This window comes from Oncorhynchus nerka, linkage group LG17 (genome assembly GCF_034236695.1).
Source record: "Oncorhynchus nerka isolate Pitt River linkage group LG17, Oner_Uvic_2.0, whole genome shotgun sequence".
NCBI lineage: Eukaryota > Metazoa > Chordata > Actinopteri > Salmoniformes > Salmonidae > Oncorhynchus > Oncorhynchus nerka.
In genome coordinates, this window is record NC_088412.1 from 28,501,138 (window position 1) to 28,526,861 (window position 25,724).

Sequence of the window (25,724 nt, forward strand, 5' to 3'; positions counted from 1 at the left end):
ATTTACTCATCTCTTTTAAAGTGTGTGCGTGCACAATATATCAGATTGGCCTTCTCACATGAGATTATAGGCACTTGTGTGGCAATATCAGCATCTGTGCTGTGGCTGTCATGGGATGTGGGTGTGGAATTCTTGTGAGAAGGTGTCCTCTGAGCTTTTACCTCCCTCTGGTGGAGTATTGTAGGTACTGTCTCTAAAATGGTCAACACAAACATCGATTCATACCAGAGATGACAACTTTCAAAAATATGCATTTAACTAGGAGTTCTGTTCTTCTTTGACATAATGTATAAACCCAATAATCAAGCCAGCTATACACAGCTGTGTGATTATACACAGATTATATCCACAACGAATGGACCTCTCTATTTCAATGTCACTTGGAGAAGGAATGAATCAAAGGGAAATGTTTGTGGCAAAATAAGGGTGCGTCTCTCTGCTCAAAAGTAGGGAAGTAAAACCAAACATTTTATCAATGTAGAAAACTGATTGGATTGCAAAATGTCATCAACGTAAGGGAATTTAATATATTTTCTGTAGAAACGTTTAACTTAAATTCAATGGCATGGTGACATTTTTTGTTGATTTCACGTTAAATTAACATTAGTTGGAAACTCAACGAAATGTTAATCAAAACTAGACGTTGAACTGATGTCTGTGCCCAGTGGGACGTTCTTACAATCCATCTATTCATGTATCTCTATCTGACGGAATACTAAAATGAATGAAAGGAATGCTATATTAATATTCATGCTGGCAGCACAACAGATCAATATTGTCCAGAGTGGGCTGTAAATTTCCTTCCGTGTACAGTAGTCTGCTAATCAGAAGCTGTTACCCTGAGCCCTCCCTGCCAGGTTTACGAGTGGCACAGAGCCACGGTACCAGGAACAGGGCGGGAGGGTGTTGGTGCCCGCTTTGCACCCGCCTGGCACCCTCCCTACATACGCCAGCAAAGGACAACTCCACAGCTGAGACAGTGGATAGGCAGCAGATGGCCTGATAGACAGAGCTGCTACCCACTGTTACTGAGGAGGAGAAGAGTAGGCAAGGAAGGAGGTAGCCTAGCGGTTAGAGCTTTGGGCCAGTAACTGAAAGGTCGCTAGTTGAAGCTGAAAAATATGTCAGCACGGCCCTTAACCCTAATTGCTCCAGGATCACTGTTGATAATGGGTGCGTTTGAGTGGTAAGGAATGAAACAGACTGTAGACAAAAGTTGGGGAGGTGCATTTACATTTAAGGAGACTCTCTTATCCAGAATGACTTAGAGTAGTGAGTGGAAGCACTTTTAAATGTTCCATACCAGTCCTCCGTGGGAATCAAACCCACATCCCTGGTGTTTTAAGTGCCATGCTCTACCAACTGAGCCACAAGTCACAGCATTTGTGATAGTTGAAAGTCAGACACTAATGAGTTTTCCAGCAGCAAGATCATTTCTACAAGTTTTTCTTTACAATGTAGAAATAAACATGACTCCAACCCTCATATCACACTGAAATCATATTTGTCAGTGAGAGAGAGCATCAAATATCACAGTAATTTGTATACAGTACCAGTCAAAAGCTTGGACACACCTACTCATTCAAGGGTATTTCTTTATTTTTAATATTTTCTACATTGTAGAATAATAGTGAAGACATCAAAACTATGAAATAACACATATGGAATCATGTAGTAACCAAAAAAGTGTTAAACAAATCAAACAATATTTTAGATTTGTCACGTCCTGAACTTAGAAAGCCTGTATTATCTATGGTAGAGTGGGTCAGGGCGTGACTAGGGATTTTAGTCTAGTTTTAATTTTCTTTGTGGCGTTCTAGGTTTGTTTTTCTATGTTGGTGTTTGTGTATGATTCCCAATTAGTGGCAGCTAGCTGGTAATCGTTGTCTCTAATTGGGGATCATACTTAAGTTGCATATTTTCCACCTGTGGTTTATGGGATATTGTTTATGTTTAGTTGCCTGTCAGCACTGCATTGTTAGTCACGTTTAGTTTATTCTTTATTTGTTTTATCTTTGCTAAAGTTTCACTTTATTCTTTAATAAATATGTGGAACTCTACATATGCTGCGCCTTGGTCCGACCATTACTCTAGCAAACGTGACAAGATTTTAGATTCTTCAAAGTAGCCACCCATTGCCTTGACAGCTTTGCACACTCTTGGCTTCACCTGGAATGCTTTTCCAACAGTCTTGAAGGAGTTTTCACATATGGTGAGCACTTGTTGGCTGCTTTTCCTTCACTCTGTGGTCCAACTCATCCCAAATCTCATTTGGGTTGAGGTCGGGTGAATGTGGAGGCCAGGTCATCTGATGCAGCACTCCATCACTCAGCCTGGAGGTGTGTTGGGTCATTGTCCTGTTGAAAAACAAATTATAGTCCCACTAAATGCAAACCAGATTGGATGTCGTATTGCTGCAGAATGCTGTGGTAGCCATGCTGGTTAAGTGTGCCTTCAATTCTAAATAAATCACAGACAGTGTCACCAGCAAAGCACCCCCACACATCACACCTCCTCCATGCTTCACGGTGGGAACCACACATGCAGAGATTATCCGTTCACCTGCTCTGCGTCTCACAAAGACATTGCGGTTGGAACAAAAAAAATCTCACATTTGGACTCATCAGACCTCATCATTTCCACCGGTCTAATGTCCATTTCTCATGTTTCTTGGTCCAAGCAAGTCTCTTCTTCTTATTGGTGTCCTTTAGTAGTGGTTACTTTGCAGCAATTCGACCATGAAGGCCTGATTCACGCAGTCTCCTCTGAACAGTTGATGTTGAGATGTGTCTGTTACTTGAACTCTGTGAAGCATTTATTTGGGCTGGTAACTCTAATGAACTTATCCTCTTATCCACTTGAAGAAACTTAAAATTCTTGACATTTTCCAAATTGACTGACCTTTATGTCTTAAAGTAATTATGGACTGTCGTTTCTCTTTGCTTATTTTGGGCTGTTCTTGCCGTAATATGGACTTGGTCTTTCACCAAATAGAGCTACCTTCTGTATACCCCCCCTCCCCCCACACACACACACACACACACACACACACCTTGTCACAACACAACTGATTGATTCAAACACATTAAGAAGGAAAGAAATTCCACAAATGTAATTTTAACAAGGCACATCTGTTAACTGAAATGTAATTCCAGGTGACTACCTCATGAAGCTGGTTGAGAGAATGCCAAGAGTGAGCAAAGCTGTCATCAAGGCAAAGGGTGGCTACTTCGAAGAATCTTAAATATAAAATATATTTTGATTTGTTTAACACTTTTTTGGTTACTACATGATTCCATGTGTTATTTCATAGTTTTGATGTCTTCACTATTATACTACAATGTAGAAAAAAGTACAAAATAAAGAAAAACCCTTGAATGTGTAGGTGTGTCCAAACTTTTGACTGGTACTATACATCCACTGTATACATGAATTGAGGCAAAGTTGATTCCTGTTTAAGTCATGTCTTTGGTCACCTTTGCATTGGTCAAACAAAAACATCCTAATGATTGGTTGGCAATCGAGCCTCCCACAATGAAGACGATGGCTGCAGGATGAAGTTGGTAAAGAGCAACTGCAGAAACTTGCAGTAGACTACAGTTGACTGCAAGTTGCGCCTTCGACATGTACAGTAGGCGCAAGTCAGAACATTTTAAACCCCATAATGCAACACACTTTGAAAGGTGGTGACCAACAAGTGTCACCGACTTGAGAAAAATTATCCGCTCAAATGCGCCCAATGGCAGAACCTGACCCTGACCTCACTCTCAGAGGGTGTCTTAGGAGGAGTTGGGAAATGCAAAAAACACATTTCCAATTCACACATGCGTATAATACACACTTGTACATGTGTGAAATAGGACAAATAAGTAGCACCCACCAAATTATTATTATTGTTAAGACTGGACTGGCAGAGAGAAAAGGAAACTTCTGTGGATGGTACTAACTACTTCTCACCCAGTACTCTGTCTGTCCTGGCCAGGGTTCAGGGTCTCTCCCACTCCACCCACCTCACAAATGTACTAGCACCCATAAATAAACCCACAGAAATGTATCCATCTCCATCTCCCAGCGTGATTGAAATCCTTGAGCAGGGGAGAGTGTATGAACACCCGGTAATGAAAGTGATGTGGGTTTGTGCTAGGCTTGTTCTGTCCACGTAAGTACTATCTTCAACAGAGCGGTGGACCGCACTCCAACATAATGATATCAAATTGCAATCCCCTCCTTAGCTGAAGCAATTCAAGTCATCAGAATGTTTTGGGGTTGATAAAACAGAATAAACTCTGCATATTCTCTAACATAGGAAGGGGATTGTATATGTGTCAGCAGTCCAGGGGAAATAGCAAATACCTCCAATGGATTTTCAAGTAGCTGCCATTCCCTTCTGATGAAATAATGGGATGAATGTGGCTTATTGTGAATGCTGACAGAATCTAGTCAAATGTGCGAGCGTGTGTTTGTACAACACATTATCAATTGATTGGGGTAAGTATATTACCTAAAATGCTCCTGCAACAGGAGAACACACTTCTGTGAGCCTCTTATACCGTGTAATTCCCCAAAGGTCCACAAGGGGGAGTAGAGATACAGAGCGATGCCAGTCGGCTGATAAAGACATGCTGGGAATGACTCTTCTGTGCGTCAGCCATTTGTCAAACAGCTCCCAAGATCAACATTAGTCACCAGACTCAGAACATTTGGGTTTGTTTGTTAGTGATTTGGGGAATCTAAATGATGGATTACCCACATGCAGAGAGAGAAAGAGAGGGAGTGAGAGGGAAAGAGGGAGAGGGGAAGGGAAGGGAGAGTACAAAGACAATACATTTGAGTTTACAAGACATTCACTCCCAAATGGGGCATTAGCATCAAGCTTGTTCACCACATAGCCTACTGTACAGGAGATCCTGGATGTTGAGAACATAAGGAAGACAAGGAAGGCTAGGAAATCATACCATAAAACCCAACCAATAGAGATGGCCCAACAGAGCGAATCATTTCATGGAGAGCTCCTGCCCAAATTAAAAAATTATCTCTCAACAAAGGCAAGAGGCATTTCCCTGCCAACAGCAATGAACACAGCTTCACCTTTTATATTTACTGTACATCTGCTCTATAAATATGCATGGGAGTGATTCCACAGCAGAGGACAGAGCATGTATTCATCCATCCTGCATTTTCATCACAGACACATGACAGACCCTCTAGCGTAGAGTTCTCAAGACTGTTGGGGTCGGGGACCCCTTTTGTGACAGCAAATTCATCAGTGGCGGTTAGATGGTTTAATGTCACACGTGTGAGTTCATTAGTGGAGTACAGGTCTCCTAACTACTCGTTGCTGCCTGCTGATATCTGGAGTGCAGTCACTGCATCTCTATCCTCTGAGAAAGGGAGCATATAGCAGATCAAGGAGGTATGTAATGGCTAGTGGGGTGGAAGGTAGCCTAGTGGTTAGAGTGTTGGAACTTGTAACCGAAAGGTTGCAAGATTGAATCCCCGAGCTGACAAGGTAAAGATCTGTCATTCTACCCCTGAACAAAACAGTGAACCTGCTGTTCCTAAGCTGTCTTTGAAAATAATAATTTGTTCTTAACTGACTTGCCTAGTTAAATAAAGGTTTTTAAAAAATTAAATAGTGGGTTTGATTCCCAGGACCACCTGTATGTGGAAAATATATGCACTCCTAACTTAATGTTCTTTGTGAGGGTTGGGGACTAATGGACTGACTGGAATAAATCAGAAAAGTGATTACAGTAAGCTATGAACTCATCTGAGAAGATTCTTAATGATAAAATGTGTCTGAGAGCAGTCTTAACAGTTCAACACATGGATGTTGACAAACTGATGTAAATACAACTGAATCAAATCTCACCATCAAACACTGTGGTTTGACATGTTATTTCAAGATATTGCCTGCATTCATTGAGATATCAATAAATTGGTACCCTTTCCTAATTAAAACACACACACATTAAATGAGAGAACCAGGGCCATATTTCACAGATTGGTCTCCGGAGACGCTGTGCTTTGGTGTTGGGGCAGAGGCCTGAGGGGCATGGTGGTAATATTCTGCTCTGTAAGAGGGGGTGGGTAGGTAGAAACACGCAGAGAAAAGGATCATGATATAGTATACTGTAGGCCATAAAGAGTTGTCTTCATTTTCTATACCTCTACACTTTCTATACCTCTGTCACATTTGTTTTGAATTAATCTAATGGCTGAGGTGGTTGCTATATGATAATTCAATGTATATGTCTGAATGGAATAATTAGTCATTTTTTTCCAACCTCTCTTTCTTACTACAGCTAAAAATAACAAATTAATCACTCATCTAAAAAATGGGTCTATAATCAGATCCTCTTCACATTGCCATTACGACTGACGTTGACAAGTTATAGAGATAGCGTGTGCTATGCCTTCACTCGCTACTATTGTCAAAGGCCTTTTAAATGCCTTGCAGTGCTAGTTAATGACTGTGTCTATCAAAAGCCTTTCTTTGTCTGGGCCCCTCAGGTTTCTCCAATTTGATAATGCATCACCTCTGAACAGAGAAAGCTCAGTCATGATGTGAAGCACATTCAAGAAATCTACCACTTCTTGTATTCAAGGCTGAATGTGGACTGAACTCAAATACAGGTATTATAAACAGCTAAAGCTATACATACTAGTCTTTTATGTCACACACACTATATCACATGTGATTTTATATACTGTTATTTTCATAAACCCTCCCTCATATTACACAGTTTGCAAGGTAATAATCCAATTGCAACCTAGTGCACCAGACAGAAACAGCACTGTTATACACTGACACTACAAAAACCCTAGCTGTCTGAATGTCATTACCACGTCTCAGGGGACTCCCCCCGATCTGAATCACCGCTATCTACTCCTCCTCCGGGCATGTTTTGATGAGTAAAGGAATCTGTCCATTCAGGCCAAGAAACCCTGCCACTCCTCCCAGGTTCCTGACAGCCCATAAAGAGACTGGGACCTGCCTTCTGACAGCTCTCCATACACTACACCACGACTACACACTCTCTCCTAGCTAGTGTGATATTCATTTAACATGGCGGTATGCAACTTGCTCCAACACAACACTACTGCATTACCACCACGACAGAGATGAATGCAGTTTATGAGAGGAGTCCATCACACTGAAAGTCTTCTTCGCCCTCCTCACCCCAACAACAAGTCTGTTGTTTTTGTAATTGAAGACTTGAAACACAAGAGAAAACATTACTGTGCTACATACAGTGGAACTGCGTTCCTGCACTTTTCTATGACATAGAAGTGCTGGCTGACAGACACATTAGATAGGGCTGATGAATAGGCCTTCTCAATAAGTCAACATAAATAATGAAGCTGTGACAAACCACTCTGACATTTACACTGTGCTTCTTGTCTGAGGCAGCTTGATATATTTATAGGCTGATGAGAACAATTGAGCTAGAAATTATTTTAGCTGTGTATCGGATGCAGCTGTATAAAGGCCACACCTATTGTGTGAAAGCTTTTATATGACCTTCCATGACCTCCCAGTCTTACATCCTGTTCACAGGTTTATAGAGGACATCTGAGCCTAACTTTCAGGGTCGGCTGTTGACTGGTGTAATCCAGCATGTACGACCGGCTCAAAATAAAGCGATTAGAGGATAACCTAAACTGAGAGTTGCATTTACAGATACAAAGTGCAGCCATTTCAATAAGCGCGTCAATGGGCAGAGAAACACTGAGAAAATGTGACAGAAAACATCCCGGGGGGGTTTCAGTTTCCCTGTGTCAGGATCCAGTCAACCCAAATCCCCCGCACACAGGAACACCTCCACCTTCCATCCCACTGCACACTGCTCTCATCCCTACCCTATAATCCTCTCCATACCACCACACCAGCCAACCAGAACCCTGTGTCTGAGTTCAACTCCTATGTGCCATTCTCAATCACAATCTCATGGTCACATGGTAGCAGTCTCACAAACTTGTTATTTCTCTATCTCTCAGTAGACTGTTATGAGGAAGGCATTAGAATAGTGGAGTTGCTGTGGTCACTAGAACAGACCCCTTACCTTTATACCTGTGCCAGGTAACCATAGCTACAGGTTCTGACACAAGTTATTATGTTTTAAAGAGTAGAACTGTTTTTTTTTTTTTTTACTGTTTAGAAAACATGGTTGTTTCTATGGAGATATAGTTATGGACACGGCCAAGGTAATTTGCAGTCCGGTATTGAACAGAATTGAAAATTGTGTAATGTGTAAACACACATGCTGAGGTCGTGCACTGATGCTGATCTAATGTTTCATCTACGGCAGCTGAGCCTTCCTGCCTTCCTGCTCCTCTCTAGAATGTTGATTCAAGTTCCCTTAAAATGTCTTCTGTGCAACCGCCATCATACGCATGTCTAGCACTGTAACCCGAAGACAATGACAACAGACAGCATGTTTTGTTGTAGTAGAACATTAGATCAATCATCTTTATGACACATATGAGGGACGGTGTTGAGGTGATAAAAAACGCCAGACTCATCACTCTTTGAGTAACTCCCACATACTGTCGCGCCGTCACCACACCCAACAGGGGCAATTCAAATACGGTTTTTGGAGCCAATGAATGTGAATCATCTGATTGAGTGAGGAAGTATAAGACAAACTGATTCCTCACCAGATTCGATGTGATATTTGCCACCTCTTACTTCTCTAATTTCTTTGCTCTGGTCTTTCTACATGTTGTACATGAAGAGCTGCAAGTTAGCAAATCAATGATGTTCCCTCATACAGCATTTGTTAGGCATAGGCCCAGCAAAGTGAAAAATAACACACATATATCTTTTAAGAAGACTGAATAACCTCTAGGGCAGGAGTGTCAAAGTGCATTTGGTCTTCACCAAGGTCCAGTGAGCCATACTTAAAAATGATTATATTTCCATGCCGTCAAATAGTCCTCTATCCATCGCTTTTGGAATTTGCTGTGCTCCCTGGCTGTCCTAGCCTTCGTTTCGATTACTGTTAACAAGCTGTACAGCGTGAAGAGACTATAAAATATAGGTTCATTATCGTTTCTACACAGTTTCGATTTGGTTTGAGTTATTTCAATGTCGTTTTTTTCAATCGTTTTCCCCTGAAAAAAAGAATTATAATCAATTCCGTATGTTTGACACCCTTGCTCGAGTGTCGTTTGAGTCTATAACAATGTTTACCTGTGTTTGTGTCGAGGAGAAAGGGAACTAGAGAGGTGAATCACTGCCACTCTTGAGCGACAATCACTCATACCTTCTGAGTATAGAAATAACTTGAGAGGTGCAGAGTGAACGTAATAATAGAGACCGTACACTTGGGTTCCTGTCTGAAAGGACACCTTGTGTGTTTTCAGGTAGAAGGCAGAAAGATTGTAGAGCTACTACACTTGAATTCCTATCTCCTCTATTTGGTTTGGGTTTGATGATGAAAGTGCATTTCCCTCCCAGTGACCAGCCCCTCACTGAGTCCCACCATAAAATACATTACAGATACAGCACCTTCGGAAAGTATTCAGACCCCTTTACTTTTTCCACACACAGCCTTGTTCTAAAATTGACCTCCCCATAATGACAAAGCGAAAACAGATTTTTTGACATTTTGGCAAGTGTATAATTAAAAATATATATAAATACCTTATTTAAATAAGTATTCAGGCACTTTGCTATGAGACTCGAAATTGAGCTCAGGTGCATCCTGTTTCCATTGATCATCCATGAGATGTTTCTACAACTTGATTGGAGTCTACCTGTGGGACATTTAATTGTTTGGAGATGATTTGGAAAGGCACACACCTGTCTATATAAGGTCCCACAGTTGACGGTGCATGTCCATCTTAGATAAGCATGCCCCGTTCAAAAAATGCAGAACTAAGAACCTATATAGCCCTTGGTTCATTCCAGACCTGACTGCCCTTGACTAGCAGAAAAACATCCTGTGGCGGACTGCAATAGCATCAAATATTCCCCATGATATGCAACTGTTCAGGGAAGTTAGGAACCAATACACGCAGTCAGTCAGGAAAGCAAAGGCAAGCTTTTTCAAGCAGAAATTCGCATCCTGTAACTCTAACTCCAAAAGGTTTTGGGACACTGTAAAGTCCATGGAGAACAAGAGCAACTCCTCCCAGCTGCCCACTGCACTGAGGCTAGGTAACACGGTCACCACTGATAAATCCATGATAATCGAAAATTTCAATAAGCATTTCTCAAAGGCTGGCCATGCCTTCCTCCTGGCTACTCCAACCCCGGCCAACAGCTCCACCTCCCCCGCAGCTACTTGCCCAAGCCTCCCCAGCTTCTCCTTCACCCAAATCCAGACAGCAGATGTTCTGAAAGAGCTGCAAAACCTGGACCCGTACAAATCAGCTGGGCTAGACAATCTGGACCCTCTCTTTCTAAAACTATCCGCCAACATTGTTGCAACCCGAGATCCATAAAGATTGGAAAGCTGCCGCGGTCATCCCCCTCTTCAAAGGGGGTGACACCCTAGACCCAAACTGATACAGACCTATATCCATCCTGCCCTGCCTATCTAAAGTCTTCGAAAGCCAAGTTAATAAACAGATCACTGACCATTTCGAATCCCACGTACCTTCTCCGCTGAGCAATCCGGTTTACGAGCCGGTCACGGGTGCACCTCAGCCATGCTCAAGGTACTAAACGATATCGTAACCGCCATCGATAAAAGACAGTACTGTGCAGCCGTCTTCATTGACCTGGCCAAGGCTTTCGACTCTGTCAATCACCGTATTCTTATCGTCAGAATCAATAGCCTTGGTTTTTCTAATGACTGCCTCGCCTGGTTCACCAACTACTTTGCAGACAGAGTTCAGTGTGTCAAATCAGAGGGCATGTTGTCCGGACATCTGGCAGTCTCTATGGGGACACCACAGGGTTCAATTCGCAGACGACACCATTCTGTATACTTCTCGCCCTTTCTTGGACACTGTGCTAACTAACCTCCAAACGAGCTTCAGTGCCATACAACACTCCTTCCGTGGCCTCTAACTGCTCTTAAACGCTAGTAAAACCAAATGCATGCTTTTCAACCGTTTGCTGCCTGCACCCGACCCGCCCGACTAGCATCACCACGCTGGACGGTTCCGACCTAGAATATGTGGACAACTATAAATACCTAGGTGTCTGGTCAGACTGTAAACTCTCCTTTCAATCTCATATTAAACATCTCGAATCAAAAATCAAATCTAGAATCGGCATTCGATTTCGCAACAAAGCCTCCTTCACTCACGCCGCCAAACTTACCTTGTAAAACTGACTATCCTACCGATCCTCGACTTCGGCGATGTCATCTACAAAATAGCTTCCAACACTCTACTCAGCAAACTGGATGCAGTCTATCACAGTGCCATCCGTTTGGTTACCAGATCACCTTATACCACCCACCACTGCGACCTGTATGCTCTAGTCGGCTGGCCCTCGCTACATATTCGTCGCCAGACCCACTGACTCCAGGTCATCTATAAGTCTATAATAGGTAAAGCTCCGCCTTATCTCAGTTCACTGGTCACGATAACAACACCCACCCGTAGCACACATTCCAGCAGGTATATCTCACTGATCATCCCCAAAGCCAACCAAACACCTAATTTGGCCGCCTTTCCTTCCAGTTCTCTGCTGCCAGTGACTGGAACGAATTGCAAAAATCGCTGAAGTTGGAGACTTTTATTTCCCTTACCAACTTTAAACATCAACTATCTGAGCAGCTAACCGATCGCTGCAGCTATACATAGTACATCTGTAAATAGCCCACCCAATCTACCTACCTCATCCCCATACTGTTTTTATTTATTTACTTTTCTGCTCTTTTGCACACCAGTATCTCTACTTGCACATCATCATCTGCTCATTTATCACTCCAGTGTTAATCTGCTGAATTGTAACTATTCGCTCCTATGGCCTATTTATTGCCTACCTCCTCATGCCTTTTGCACACACTGTATATTCACTTTCTTTTTTCTACTGTGTCATTGATTTGTTTATTATGTTACTGGCTTGTTCATTGTTTACTCCATGTGTAACTCTGTGTTGTTGTCTGTGTCATACTTTGCTTTATCTTGGCCAGGTCGCAGTTGCAAATGAGAACTTTTTCTCAACTGGCCTACCTGGTTAAATAAAGGTTCAATAAACAATTAAACGGTACATGTCAGAGCAAAAACCAAGCAATGTGGTCGAAGGAATTGTCCGTAGAGCTCCGAGACAGGATTGTGTTGAGGCACAGATCTGGGGAAGGGTTTCAAAACATTTCTGCAGCATTGAAGGTCCTCAAGAACACAGTAGCCTCCATAATTCTTAAATGGAAGATGTTTGGAACCACCGAGACTCTTCCTAGAGCTGGCCACCCGGCCAAACTGAGCAATCGGGCGAGAAGGGCCTTGGTCAGGGAACTGACCAAGAACCCAATGGTCACTCTGGCAGAACTCCAGAGTTATTCTGTGGAGATGGGAGAAACTTCCAGAAGGACAACCATCTCTGTAGCACTCCACCAATCAGGCCTTTATGGTAGAGTGGACAGATGGAAGCCACTCCTCAGTAAAAGGCACAGGACAGCCCACTTGGAGTTTGCCAAAAGACTAAAGATTTTCAGACCATGAGAAACAAGATTCTCTGGTCTGAGGAAACCAATATTGAACACTCTGGCCTGAATGCCAAGCGTCACGTCTGGAGGAAACTATGCACCATCCCTATTGTGAATCATGGTGGTGGCAGAATCATGCTGTGGGAATGTTTTTCAGCGGCAGAGACTGGGAGACTAGTCAGGATCGAGGCAAAGATGAACGGAGCATTGTACAGAGAGATCCTTGATGAGAACCTGCTCCACAGCTCTCAGGACCTCAGATTGGGCAGAAGATTCACTTTCCAAAAGGACAACGACCCTAAGCTCACAGTCAAGACATTGCAGGAGTGGTTTTGGGACAAGTCTCTGAATGTCCTTGAGTGCCCCGGCCAGAGCCCAGACGTAAACCTAATCGAACATCTCTGGAGAGACCTGGAAATAGCTGTGCAGCAATGCTCCCCATCCAACCTGACAGAGCTTGAAAGGATCAGGTGTGCCAAGCTTGTAGCGTCATACACAATAAGACTTGAGGCTGTAATCACTGGCCAAAGGTGCTTCAACAAAGTACTGATTAAAGGGTCTCAATATTTATGTAAATGTTATATTTCAGTTTTTTATTTTGAATAAATTAGCAGATTTTTTTTTTTACTGTTTTTGCTTTGTCATTATGATGTATTTTGTGTAGAAAAATGGGGGGGGACAATTTAATAAATTTTAGAATAAGGCTGTGTAACGTTTCTCCTCTTCGTCTGAGGAAGGATCGGACCAATATGCAGCGTGGTAAGTGCCCATGTTCATTTATTAGAACTGAACACACAAAACAAAATAACAAAGTGAATGAAAGAAACTAAACAGTCCTGTCAGGTGAAACAACACACTAAATAGAAAATAACTACCCACAAATCATAGTGGGAAAACAGGCTACCTAAGTATGGTTCTCAATCAGAGACAACGATCGACAGCTGCCTCTGATTGGGAACCATACCAGACCAAACACAGAAATACAAAACCTAGAACAAAAACCTAGAATGCCCACCCCAACTCACGCCCTGACCAAACTAAAACAGAGACATAAAAAAGGAACTAAGGTCAGGACGTGACTGGCTGTAACTTAACAAAATGTGGTAAAAGTCAAGGGGTCTGAATAGTATCCGAAGGCACTGTAAGTGATGATGTGGTGAGATTATTATGCCTCTCGGCTTGGCTGACTGATAGCAAACAACAGATCCATAACTTGATGTTGCATTATAAATATTATTATGGGAGACTCTGGGTGTCACGATCATCTAATGAAATAACGGACCAAGGCGCAGCGTACGTAGAGTTCCACATGTTTAATCAAATGAAACTCACAAAAACAATAAACAGCAAACGAAACGTGAAGTTCAAGCAGTGCTCACAGGCAACTACACAGAAACAAGATCCCTCAAAACACAGTGGGGAAATGGCTGCCTAAATAGGATCCCCAATCAGAGACTATGCTAAACAGCTGCCTCTGATTGGGAACCATACCAGGCCAACATAGAAATAAATGCACTAGATCACCCACCCTAGTCACACGTAACCGACCCCTAACCGACCTAACCAAAATTGAGAATAAAAAGGCTCTCTATGGCTCCCCCCACCACAGGTCCGCAAAACCTGATTCTATAGGGGAGGGTCCGGGTGGGCGTCTAGCGCCGGTGGCGGCTCCAGGGCGGGGCGAAGTGCCCACTCCGCTCATGTATTCGTCAGCATCGGTGGCGGCTCTGGTGCGGGACTTTTCCCCCGCCCAGACCATGGGTCCGGCCATGGAGCCAGGTAGAACGCCGTGCTCGGACTGGGCATCGACGCAGAGGAGGGCCCCGGCCATGTAGCTGGGTTGTACGCCGCACCCGGACTGTGCACCGGTTCTGAAGAAGGCTCCAGCCATGGAGCAGAGTTGACCACGGTGCCTGGACTGGGCACCGGCGCAGAGAAAGGCTCCTCCCATGGAGCGGGACTGGACACCGTGCCTGGACTGGACATCGGCGCAGAGGAAGGCTCCTGCCATGGAGCAGGATCGGACGCTGTGCCTGGACTGGGCACCGGCGCAGAGGAAGGCTCCGGCCTTGGAGCGGGACTGGACGCTGTGCCTGGACTGGGTATCGGCACAGAGAAGAGCTCCTGCCTTGGAGCTGGACTGAACACCGTGCTTGGACTGGGCATCGGCGCAGGTGAAGGCTCCGGCCATGGAGCTGGAGGTTCCGGACCGTTGACCGTCGCAGGAGGTTCCCGGACCGTGGACCATCTCAGGAGGTTCCGGACCAGGGACCGTCTCAGGAGGTTCTGGACCGGGGACCGTCACCTGAAGCCATGGACCGTCGCCTGAAGCGCTGGACCGGGGACCGTCGCCTGAAGCTTTGGATCGTGGACCGTTGCCTGAAGCTCTGGACCTGGGACCGTCACCTGAAGCTCTGGACCGGGGACCGTCGCCTGAAGCTCTGGACCTGGGACCGTCGTCTGAAGCGCTGGACCGGGGACCGTCGCCTGAAGCGCTGGACCGGGGACCGTTGCCTGAATGAAATAACGGACCAAGGCGCAGCGTACGTAGAGTTCCACATGTTTAATCAAATGAAACTCACAAAAACAATAAACAGCAAACAAAACGTGAAGCTCAAGCAGTGCTCACAGGCAACTACACAGAAACAAGATCCCACAAAACACAGCGGGGAAATGGCTGCCTTAATATTATCCCCAATCAGAGACAACGAGACAACGATAAACAGCTGCCTCTGATTGGGAACCATACCAGGCCAACATAGAAATAAATGCACTAGATCACCCACCCTAGTCACACCCGACCTAACCAAAATAGAGAATAAAAAGGCTCTCTATGGTCAGGGCATGACACTGGGAGCCTCTCAGCCTATCAAACTATTCCTCATCCACATGCCCAGTGAATTAGAAAATACATCTACAATCTAAGATCCTTACCATGCCTGAATACTAAACTCAATCTTCCATGGTTGAGTCATTATGAGTTAAATACTTAAATGATTATATAACTGTTATGCAACACCATTTAAATATCATCAAGTAACTGTGAGATTGAAAATGTAATAAGCAGCATGCATTTTCCTCCTCCATTAAAAACCATAGATATTGGATCTGATAGAATTGTGATTTACCGTGTCCTGCCAATAGCCTTCCTGCATGCCCTCTAACCAAACTCTAAGCTCAAAAGTATGAATTATCCACAAGGCTGAGATTGATGGTCACATCCCTCTGCAGCTGCCTCTGGCTCTGCTAACACAGGTTCCTTCCAAACAACGGCAGGGACAAACAGTCAGCATTTCAATGCTTTCTTCCTCCCTCACTACCACCCTCTTCCATGTCTTCACCTGCTGCAACCTTGTGCACAGAACTGTTGTTTGTGGGAGCCAACCCTTCAAAGAAGATCTACGTCTCCATGCAGCTGCACATTCAAAATTGGCCCCCTCATCCCTGCTGATAATGCATTCAAATTGGAGAGTCATTAAAAAACCTATTACTTGCTTGTGTATACCTCTCTATTTTCCTACTAGCAGCTGACAGAATCATCCTAAATGACAGTGAGAGGTAAAGGCCATGGTAATAACACAACCTGACTGGGACGATTATTGTCCCAAATTGAGTAACATCAATTATCTAGGCCATAGTGGGACAACCCAAACTGTGAAAATCATTCGAACAGGCCAGCTGACACAGAAATGAACCAACTATCCCTTTGTCACACACGCTCTGTTTTCCAATTTCACAACACATAAGAAACTCTATCAGCTGCTTAAAGCATGTCAGGACACCCTTCTGTACCCCTCCTCCTCCCCTGACAATGCTTTGTTAATGAAAACCAAGAGGCAGGGTCAGGGCAGAGAATTAAAGTAGCAATTAAGCCCCCCCCTATTCCTAAAATCAATATCAACAGACAAATCAGGTTGGGGGCAGTATGCTACAGACTGCACTCTCTCACCACCATGCCAATACCCAAGCCAGCTATAGAGGAGGGGAGACAGGATTTTTACCTCCCTGTGGTGATTTCTGACAGTGAGCAGCCCTTCAGTGTCCCTGCAACCCTGCTCAGCACCCCAGGCACAGGAAGACTTTCCTGGCTGGAGGGGAGGGGAAGATAGGGGTCTTTGACTGGGTGTTATGTTAAACCTAATACTATTGCTCAGTGTGATATACACAGAATATAAAATACAAAAGTAATTTACAATAAAATATATTTGAAAGCATCTTATCTGAAAATCAAATTTTACAAAAGAGATTATTTTAGACAAAATAACCATAGGGTGATTTTTGTTATTTTGATCAATTTATGTTTTTTCTTCCCATAGCTGTGCGCACCATAAAGCAAATCAACTGACATGTTCGTGTACGACACTATAGACAGAAGTTGGCAGAAGAGGCTGTACCGGCTTACAGTACCATTCAAAAGTTTGGACACACCTACTAATTCCAGGGTTTTTCTTTATTTTTACTATTTTATACATTGTAGAATAATAGTTGAGACACCAAAACTATGAAATAACACATATGGAGTCATGTAGTAACCAAAAAAGTGTAAAACAAATCAAAATATATTTGAGATTTGAGATTCTTCAAAGTAGCCAGCCTTTGTCTTGATGAAAGCTTTGCACACTCTTCACATTCTCTCAAATATAAGTCTATGGGTATCTACTAGCATGCTAGCAGATACCCATAGACTTCCAGTCATTGTGCTAATGCTAGTTAGCAATTGCACTAGCGCTAGCTAGCAACTTCCTTCAAACAGTATCCACGAGTTCATCTGCGGAAGTACATAAAAGGCCCAATTGTCAAAATCCCAAAGTATCCTTTTAACGATGAAAAAAACTAGCATTCCTCCTGACTTCACAGTAGTACAGTGGTGGAAAAATTACCTAACTGTCATACCTGAGTAAAAGTAAAGATACCTTAATAGAAAATGACTCAAGTAAAAGTGAAAGTCACCCAGTAAAATTCTACTTGAGTAAAAGTCTAAAAGTATTTGGTTTAAAATATACTTATGTATCAAAAGTAAAAGTATAAATCATTTCAAATTAGGCAAACCAGATGACAGAATTTTCTTGTTTTTTCAATTTACAGAAAGCCAGGGGCACACACCAACACATACATAATTTACAAACAAAGCATTTGTGTTTAGTGAGTCCGACCAGATCAGAGGCTGTAGGGATGACCAGGGATGTTCGGTTGATAAGTGCATGAATGGACCATTTTCCTGTCCTGCTAAGCATTCAAAATGTAACACATACTTTTGGGTGTCAAGGTAAATGTATGGAGTAAAAAGTACAATATTTTCTTAAGAAATGTAGTGAAGTAAAAGTAAAAGTAGTCAAAACTCTAAATAGTAAAGTAAAGTACAGATACCCCCAAAAACTATTTAAGTAGTACTTTAAAGTATTTTTACTTAAGTACTTTACACCACTGCAGTACTATCATTAAACAGAGTCCTTGGTAATCATATCACAAGTAAAAAGGAATAACCGCAAAGCAGAGTAGAACACCTGGTTAGGCGAGGTGCTGGCTAGCAGAGTAGAACACCTGGTTAGGCGAGGTGCTGGCTAGCAGAGTAGAACACCTGGTTAGGCGAGGTGCTGGCTAGCAGAGTAGAACACCTGGTTAGGCGAGGTGCTGGCACCTGGTTAGGCGAGGTGCTGGCTAGCAGAGTAGAACACCTGGTTAGGCGAGGTGCTGGCTAGAGAACACCTGGTTAGGCTGGTGCTGGCTAGGAGTAGAACACCTGGTTAGGCGAGGTGCTGGCTAGCAGAGTAGAACACCTGGTTAGGCGAGGTGCTGGCTAGCAGAGTAGAACACCTGGTTAGGCGAGGTGCTGGCTAGCGGAGTAGAACACCTGGTTAGGCGAGGTGCTGGCTAGCAGAGTAGAACACCTGGTTAGGCGAGGTGCTGGCTAGCAGAGTAGAACACCTGGTTAGGCGAGGTGCTGGCTAGGAGTAGAACACCTGGTTAGGTGCTGGCTAGCAGAGTAGAACACCTGGTTAGGTGAGGTGCTGGCTAGCAGAGTAGAACACCTGGTTAGGCGAGGTGCTGGCTGCTTAGGAGAGGTGCTGGCTAGTAGAACACCTGGTTAGGCGAGGTGCTGGCTAGCAGAGTAGAACACCTGGTTAGGTGAGGTGCTGGCTAGCGGAGTAGAACACCTGGTTAGGCGAGGTGCTGGCTAGCGGAGTAGAACACCTGGTTAGGCGAGGTGCTGGCTAGCAGAGTAGAACACCTGGTTAGGCGAGGTGCTGGCTAGCGGAGTAGAACACCTGGTTAGGCGAGGTGCTGGCTAGCACCTGGTTAGTGCTGGCTAGAACACCTGGTTAGGCGAGGTGCTGGCTAGCAGAGTGCTGGCTAGCTGGCTAGCAGTAGAACACCTGGTTAGGCTTGAAAAGAAAAGGAGAGCCGCACACTCTAGGAGCTCAGAATCAAAAATGTAATACCAACCGCTTCAACAGCCAAGCTGTCTTCATCAGTATATACCCTTATGAAGGCAGCTTAGCTGTCGAAACGTTGGTTTGAAATGATTGCATCTGAGCTTCTAGAGTGTGCGGCTCTCCTTTTCTTTTATAATAATCTATTAAACACTTCATTCATTGATTTATTTAATTCATGTAGACAAATGTTTCTCTGCCCACTGTAATTGCTCATGAGAAAGAACTTATAAAAATTTTCCCTCTATGATTTCATTGAAGATGAAAGTCACTGTGCAACCATGTTCCATGGTGAAGCTAGCCTTAAATCAGTGAATAGAACTTAGAATAAATAATAGAAAGATGTTTCACAGTCTGTCTATTTCACAGACTCATTCCTGTACAGTATATACTCTCCAGTTAGAATTAAACCCATACATCTCCTGCCACAGGTAATGGTCCAAACACGTGTTAGCTTTCTAGCTTAGAGAGGAGGCATGTTGTACTTACTCCCATTCCTTGCGCAGGGCTTGTGGGGTGCTCTGGATCTTGTGAGCCTGGTGGGCCTTAACGATGTCCCGCTGCTCGATGAGGCCCCCCCGGCGGCGCTTAATGACGATGGGACTGACGGGCCGGTCGGGGTCCATCCCCAGCACTCCCTCGACCCCGTTGTAGGAGCTGTCCACATCCAGGGAGAGGCCACGGGGGGCATGGGCATTGTGGGGGAGGTAGAGAGTGTCGATGATGGCTGTGTGGGAGAGCAGGCTGTCTGACAGGCTCTGGGGTTCCATTAGGGAGCAGGAGTGGGAGCCGGTGGCCAGGCCAAGACGGTCCTTGTGCCAGTTCTCTGACTCGGGATGGAGAATGTAGCGGTGTGGGGTGCTGCTCCCTGACACCCCCACCCTGGCCAGCTGGGGCACCCCAAGAGCATTGTGGTCCGCCAGGGTCTGAGCGCTGACTGAACAGGAGCCCAATTCCAACATTGTGGGGCCAGGCTCTCAGCATAATGCTGTGGAGAGAGGGTGAGAAAGACAGGTAACACGTCACACTGGGGAAGATGGTGGGGTTTATACAGGAACTCCCAGTGGAAAGGCAGAGGTCTATTCTCACATACACACACTAATTGCTTGAGATCAACAGACCCCCATTCCAATTTTGTACAATTTAAAATAGTTTATGGTACACACAGTAAGTGTTGTCATTTTCAATAATAGAACTGTGTACACTGAGATATCTTGCTTCTGCTATGCATAATTGATTTACATTGAGGAATGGAGCATTCAGTCGTGGAATTTGGTGGATGAATGAATCAACAGGGCCCGTGAATGAATGCAGATTTAGAAGTGTTAATTTGTTCAGCAATGCCGCATATGCAATTTGCCAATAAAATACTCTCAACGTTTTAAAATGACAATGGCGATAACAGGCTCCCCAGCTTCTTAGCGTATGAACCAATTAAACAGGCTGTAAACAAATGTGTCCATTTAATATCTCCAGTGATATGCTTCATCATAATCATAGCCTCCAAGGAGCAACAGCAGCAAGACTCATTAAACCTGCTCATCCACAAGGTCCTTTAATTCTCTCATCATCTTTGGCCTGAATTACCATCCAGATTTTTCTGTTATACTTAAAAACTTCAGCCAAATTCTGAACAAGGAGGGAAAGAGTGCCATCAGATATTATTCACACCCTTTGACTTTTTCCACATTTTGTTGTGTTACAAAGTGGAATTAAAATTAATTTGTCATTTTTTTGTCAACAAAGGGCACAAAATACTCTGTCATGTCAAACTGGAAGAAAAATAAAACACTAATATATATTGATTAAATAAGTATTCAACCCCTGAGTCAATACACGTTAGAATCACCTTTGCCAGTGATTACAGTGTCTTTTTGGGTAAGTCTCTAAATCTTCCACACCTGGATTGTGCAATATTTGCCCATTATTCTTTTAAAAATGTATCAAGCTCTGTCAATTTGATTGTTGATCATTGCTAGACAGCCATTTTCAAGTCTTGCCATAGATTTTCAAGACGATTTAAGTCAAAACTGTAACTAGGCCACTCAGGAACATTCAGTGTCGTCTTGGTAAGCATAGATTTGGCCGTGTGTTTTAGGTTATTGTCTTGCTGAAAGGTGAATTTGTCTCCCAGTGTCTATTGGAAAGGAGACTGAACCAGGTTTTCTTCTAGGATTGTGCCTATATTCCGTTTATTTTTATCCTCAAAAACGTCCTAGTCCTTTCCGTCCTTGCCAATAACATAATGCAGCCACCACCGTGCATGAAAATATGAAGAGTGAGGCCTCCTGAGTGGTCTAAGCCACTGCAGGGCAGTGCAAGCTGTGCCACTAGTTTCGAGTCCAGGCTCTTTCCCAGCCGGCTGTGACCGGGAGACCCATGGGGGCGGTGCACAATTTGTAGTTACAGACTTGTCCCATCACTGCCATTCCCAATTGGACTCAGAAGAGGCTAAGTTTGAGAGCCATGCATCCACATGGCCAAATGTATGCTTGCCAACATGACACAACAGTAGTAGGCTTGATTACCAACAATGATTAGACAGCCTACAGGGAGGAGGTGTGGGCACTCAGAGTGTGGTGTCAGCAAAACAAAGGAGATTATTGTGGACTTCAGGAAATAGCAGAGGGAGCACCTCCACATCGATGGGACACCAGTGGAAAAGGTGGAAAGTTCCTCTGCATACACATCATGGACAAACTGAAATGGTCCACCCACACAGACCTCTGGAGGCTGAAGAAATGTGGCCTGTCACCTAAAACCCTCACAAACTTTTAAAGATGTACAATTGAGAGCATCCTGTCTGGCTGTATCACCGCCTGGTATGGTAACTGCACTGCCCACAACTGCAAGGCTCTCCAGAGGGTGGTGCGGTCTGCACAATGCATGCCCTCCAGGACACCTACAGCACCCGATATCACAGGAAGGCCAAAAATATCATTAAGGACAACAACCACCGGAACCACTGCCTGTTCACCCAGCTATTATCCAGAAGGTGAGGTCAGTACAGGTCCATCAAAGCTAGGACCGAGAGACTGAAAAACATATTCTATCTCAAGGCCATCAGACTGTTAAACAGCCATCACTAACACAGAGAGGATGCTGCCTACATACAGACTTAAAATCATTGGCCACTTTAATAAATAGATCACTAGTCACTTTAATAATGCCCCTTTAATGTTTACATAATCTTGCATTATTCATCTCATATGTACAGTGGGGCAAAAAAGTATTTAGTCAGCCACCAATTGTGCAAGTTTTCCCACTTAAAAATATGAGAGAGGCCTGTAATTTTCATCATAGGTACACTTCAACTATGACAGACAAAATGAGAAGGAAAAAAAATCAAGAAAATCACATTGTAGGATTTTTAATTAATTTATTTGCACCTCTAACACTGCGATGCAGTGACTTAGACCGCTGTGCCACTCGGGAGGCGTGGAATATTTTTTTACATTTTTATTCTGTACAGGCTTCGTTCTTTTCTGTCATTCATGTTCGTAAAATGAATAACTAAACCATGCTCAAAGGGATGTACTTTTTTTTTTTACCCACCTACCAAATGGTGCCCTTCTTTGCGAACCATAGGAAAACCTCCCTGGTCTTTGTGGTTGAATCTTTGCTTGAAATTCAGTGAGGGACATTACAGATAATTGCATGTGTGGGGTACAAGATGAGGAAGTCATTTAAAAATCATGTTAAACACTATTATTGCACACAGAGTCCATGCAACTTGGTATTTGACTTGTCAAGCTAATTTTTACTTGTCAAGCTAACTTTAATTAGGCTTGCCATATCAAAAGGGTTGAATAGTTATTAACTCAAGACATTTCAGCTTTGATTTTTTTACTAACTTGTAAACATAATACCAAATTACATTATGGGGTATTGTGTGTAGATCAGTGGCACATCTCAATGTAATCCATTTTGAATTCAGGCTGTAACATAACGTTTTGAAAAGGTCAAGGGGTTTGAATACTTTCTGAAGGCAGCTGGCCTTCAGACATCCACAAGAGTGGAAATAATCATTACCATCTGTGCTACCTTAAGGAGAATAACATAGAAACTACCATCAACCAGGCTGGGAAAAAGCACCAGTCAATTGCTCTGACCCACTTGAACTAAGGATGGTGTCACGCCATGATTTGTTTCACCTGTTCCTGTGATTGTATCCACCCCCTCCAGGTGTCACTTATTTTCCCCAGTGTATTTATCCCTGTGTTTCCTGTCTCTCTGTGCCAGTTCGTCTTGTATGTTTAAGTCAAGTCAACCAGCGTGTTTTTACCGTACTCCTTTTGCTATTCTCCTTTTCTAGTTCTCCCAGTTTTGACCCTTGCCTGTTTTCTGGACTTTTTACCCTCCTGCCTGACCATTCTGCCTGCCTTGACCACAAGCCTGTCTGGACTCTGATCTGGTTTTGACCTTTTTGCCTGTCCACGACCATTCTCTTGCCTACCCCTTTGGATTAATACACATTTTAAGACTCAAACCATCTGCTTCCTGTGTTTCCATCTGGGTCTCGCCTTGTGTCATGATAGAATGATATTGTCATTTTGATTTCTACACAGTAATTTGATCAACCGAAGGGACAGTTCTAATAACATAGGCTTGTCAGGAGAATACTGTTCACTTTGTCTAATTTCTCACTGTATCAGAACAATCCATGGATAACTGTGACATTTTGGACAAGTTGATTTATTTTATTCCATGAGGAGGGTTAATTTAAGTAAATGTTGTCCAGTATTATTTTTTTTTAAACTGTTAACAGAATGAAGCACACACTGACACTACATAAATTATGAAGATTAAGCAAATCCATCACACTGATTCACAATGCAGCTAGCATTGCAGCTCATTAAAACAACTGAAAGTGGGACAGTGGGTGACAGTGCTAGTATGGTGTTTTGCTTCACGTTCCTATAATTACCATGGCCTAGATCTTCTAGTACAAACCGAGAACAGGTAGATAGGCAAAATGCCTGAGCCCCTGTGGCAAAAAAAGTATTCTGAACAACCAACAATTCCATCCAGCTAAAAATGATGAAAACCAAATACTGTATGACATGGCATCCTATTTGGAAACCTGTCAAATGGAGAGATACACAATGTTTACCCTGTCAGTCACACATCAGCAACCATTATTTCACCTACTTGATAGCTGTATAAAGGGACTCCGAGCAGTGAAAGGAGTTGTCCTATTCTATCTGGTCCTACTCTATCTGGTCCTACTCTATCTGGTCCTATTCTATCTGGTCCTATTCTATCTGGTCCTATTCTATCTGGTCCTACTCTATCTGGTCCTACTCTATTTGGTCCTACTCTATCTGGTCCTATTCTATCTGGTCCTATTCTATCTGGTCCTACTCTATCTGGTCCTACTCTATCTGGTCCTCCTCTATCTGGTCCTACTCTATCTGGTCCTATTCTATCTGGTCCTATTCTATCTGGTCCTACTCTATCTGGTCCTATTCTATCTGGTCCTATTCTATCTGGTCCTATTCTATCTGGTCCTACTCTATCTGGTCCTACTCTATCTGGTCCTACTCTATCTGGTCCTATTCTATCTGGTCCTATTCTATCTGGTCCTATTCTATCTGGTCCTATTCTATCTGGTCCTACTCTATCTGGTCCTACTCTATCTGGTCCTCCTCTATCTGGTCCTATTCTATCTGGTCCTATTCTATCTGGTACTATTCTATCTGGTCCTACTCTATCTGGTCCTGTTCTATCTGGTCCTGCTCTATCTGGTCCTACTCTATCTGGTCCTACTCTATCTGGTCCTATTCTATCTGGTCCTCCTCTATCTGGTCCTACTCTATCTGGTCCTGTTCTATCTGGTCCTGCTCTATCTGGTCCTACTCTATCTGGTCCTACTCTATCTGGTCCTACTCTATCTGGTCCTACTCTATCTGGTCCTACTCTATCTGGTCTACTCTATCTGGTCCTATTCTATCTGGTCCTATTCTATCTGGTCCTACTCTATATGGTTCTATTCTATCTGGTCCTACTCTATCTGGTCCTACTGTATTTTGCTCCCACCCACTGGGAGATATTGACAGGCCGATTGGTGACGCTAGCTCCAGATTTCAAGGGATGCGAAATCAGCCAGGTTATTTGCAGTGGCAAAGTAATGAATGGGCTTCCAACAGAGTCAGAAAACTGCACACCTGCTGCTGCCAAGTCTCCTCCCAGGGGTCTAATTAGATTCAATAGCTGCACTGGTGTTTGGCTCGTCTAGAATGAAGAAAACCCTAGTAAAATAAATATGAATTTGTTCAAACAATGGAGCTATTCAGGTTTCTGGCACAGGGGCTCTGTCTAAAAGGGCAGAGTCGTACATTGATCTCAGGCGTAATGAATACATTTGCAAATTATGTTTCAAAGTGGCCTTGAGAAAGCTCGCTCAACTGGCAGAAAGAAATAGCTGTGCAAATTCAATCTCTTGACTTGATAGATCCGAGCCAATACAGTTTACTGATGATATGAACACCCCCCCCCCTGAGAAACAACACAGAAAGAATGATGATAAATTGTCAGCAGAAGAAGGGAAACCGTGCGGCGATCAATACGCTGTAACAGGTCACTGCAATAACATAGTCATTACCAACAAATAACTGTATTTGAAAATAGAAATCTGACTGCTGTCCACAGGTATGTAATGCATATTATAAAGACAAGCAGG

The 25,724-nt window shown here is 43.5% G+C and overlaps 1 protein-coding gene across 1 annotated transcript in view; it reads right to left on the reverse strand.

Moving 5' to 3' along the window:
- The window catches only part of LOC115145081 (voltage-dependent R-type calcium channel subunit alpha-1E-like), a 153,467-nt gene extending 133,449 nt beyond the window's left edge, over positions 1-20,018 (reverse strand). The window contains 1 exon segment of the mRNA XM_065002794.1: positions 19,532-20,018. Within this exon segment, the coding sequence (XP_064858866.1) occupies positions 19,532-20,004 (473 nt within the window). The 5' untranslated portion in view covers positions 20,005-20,018.
- Positions 20,019-25,724: the final 5,706 nt, after the last annotated feature.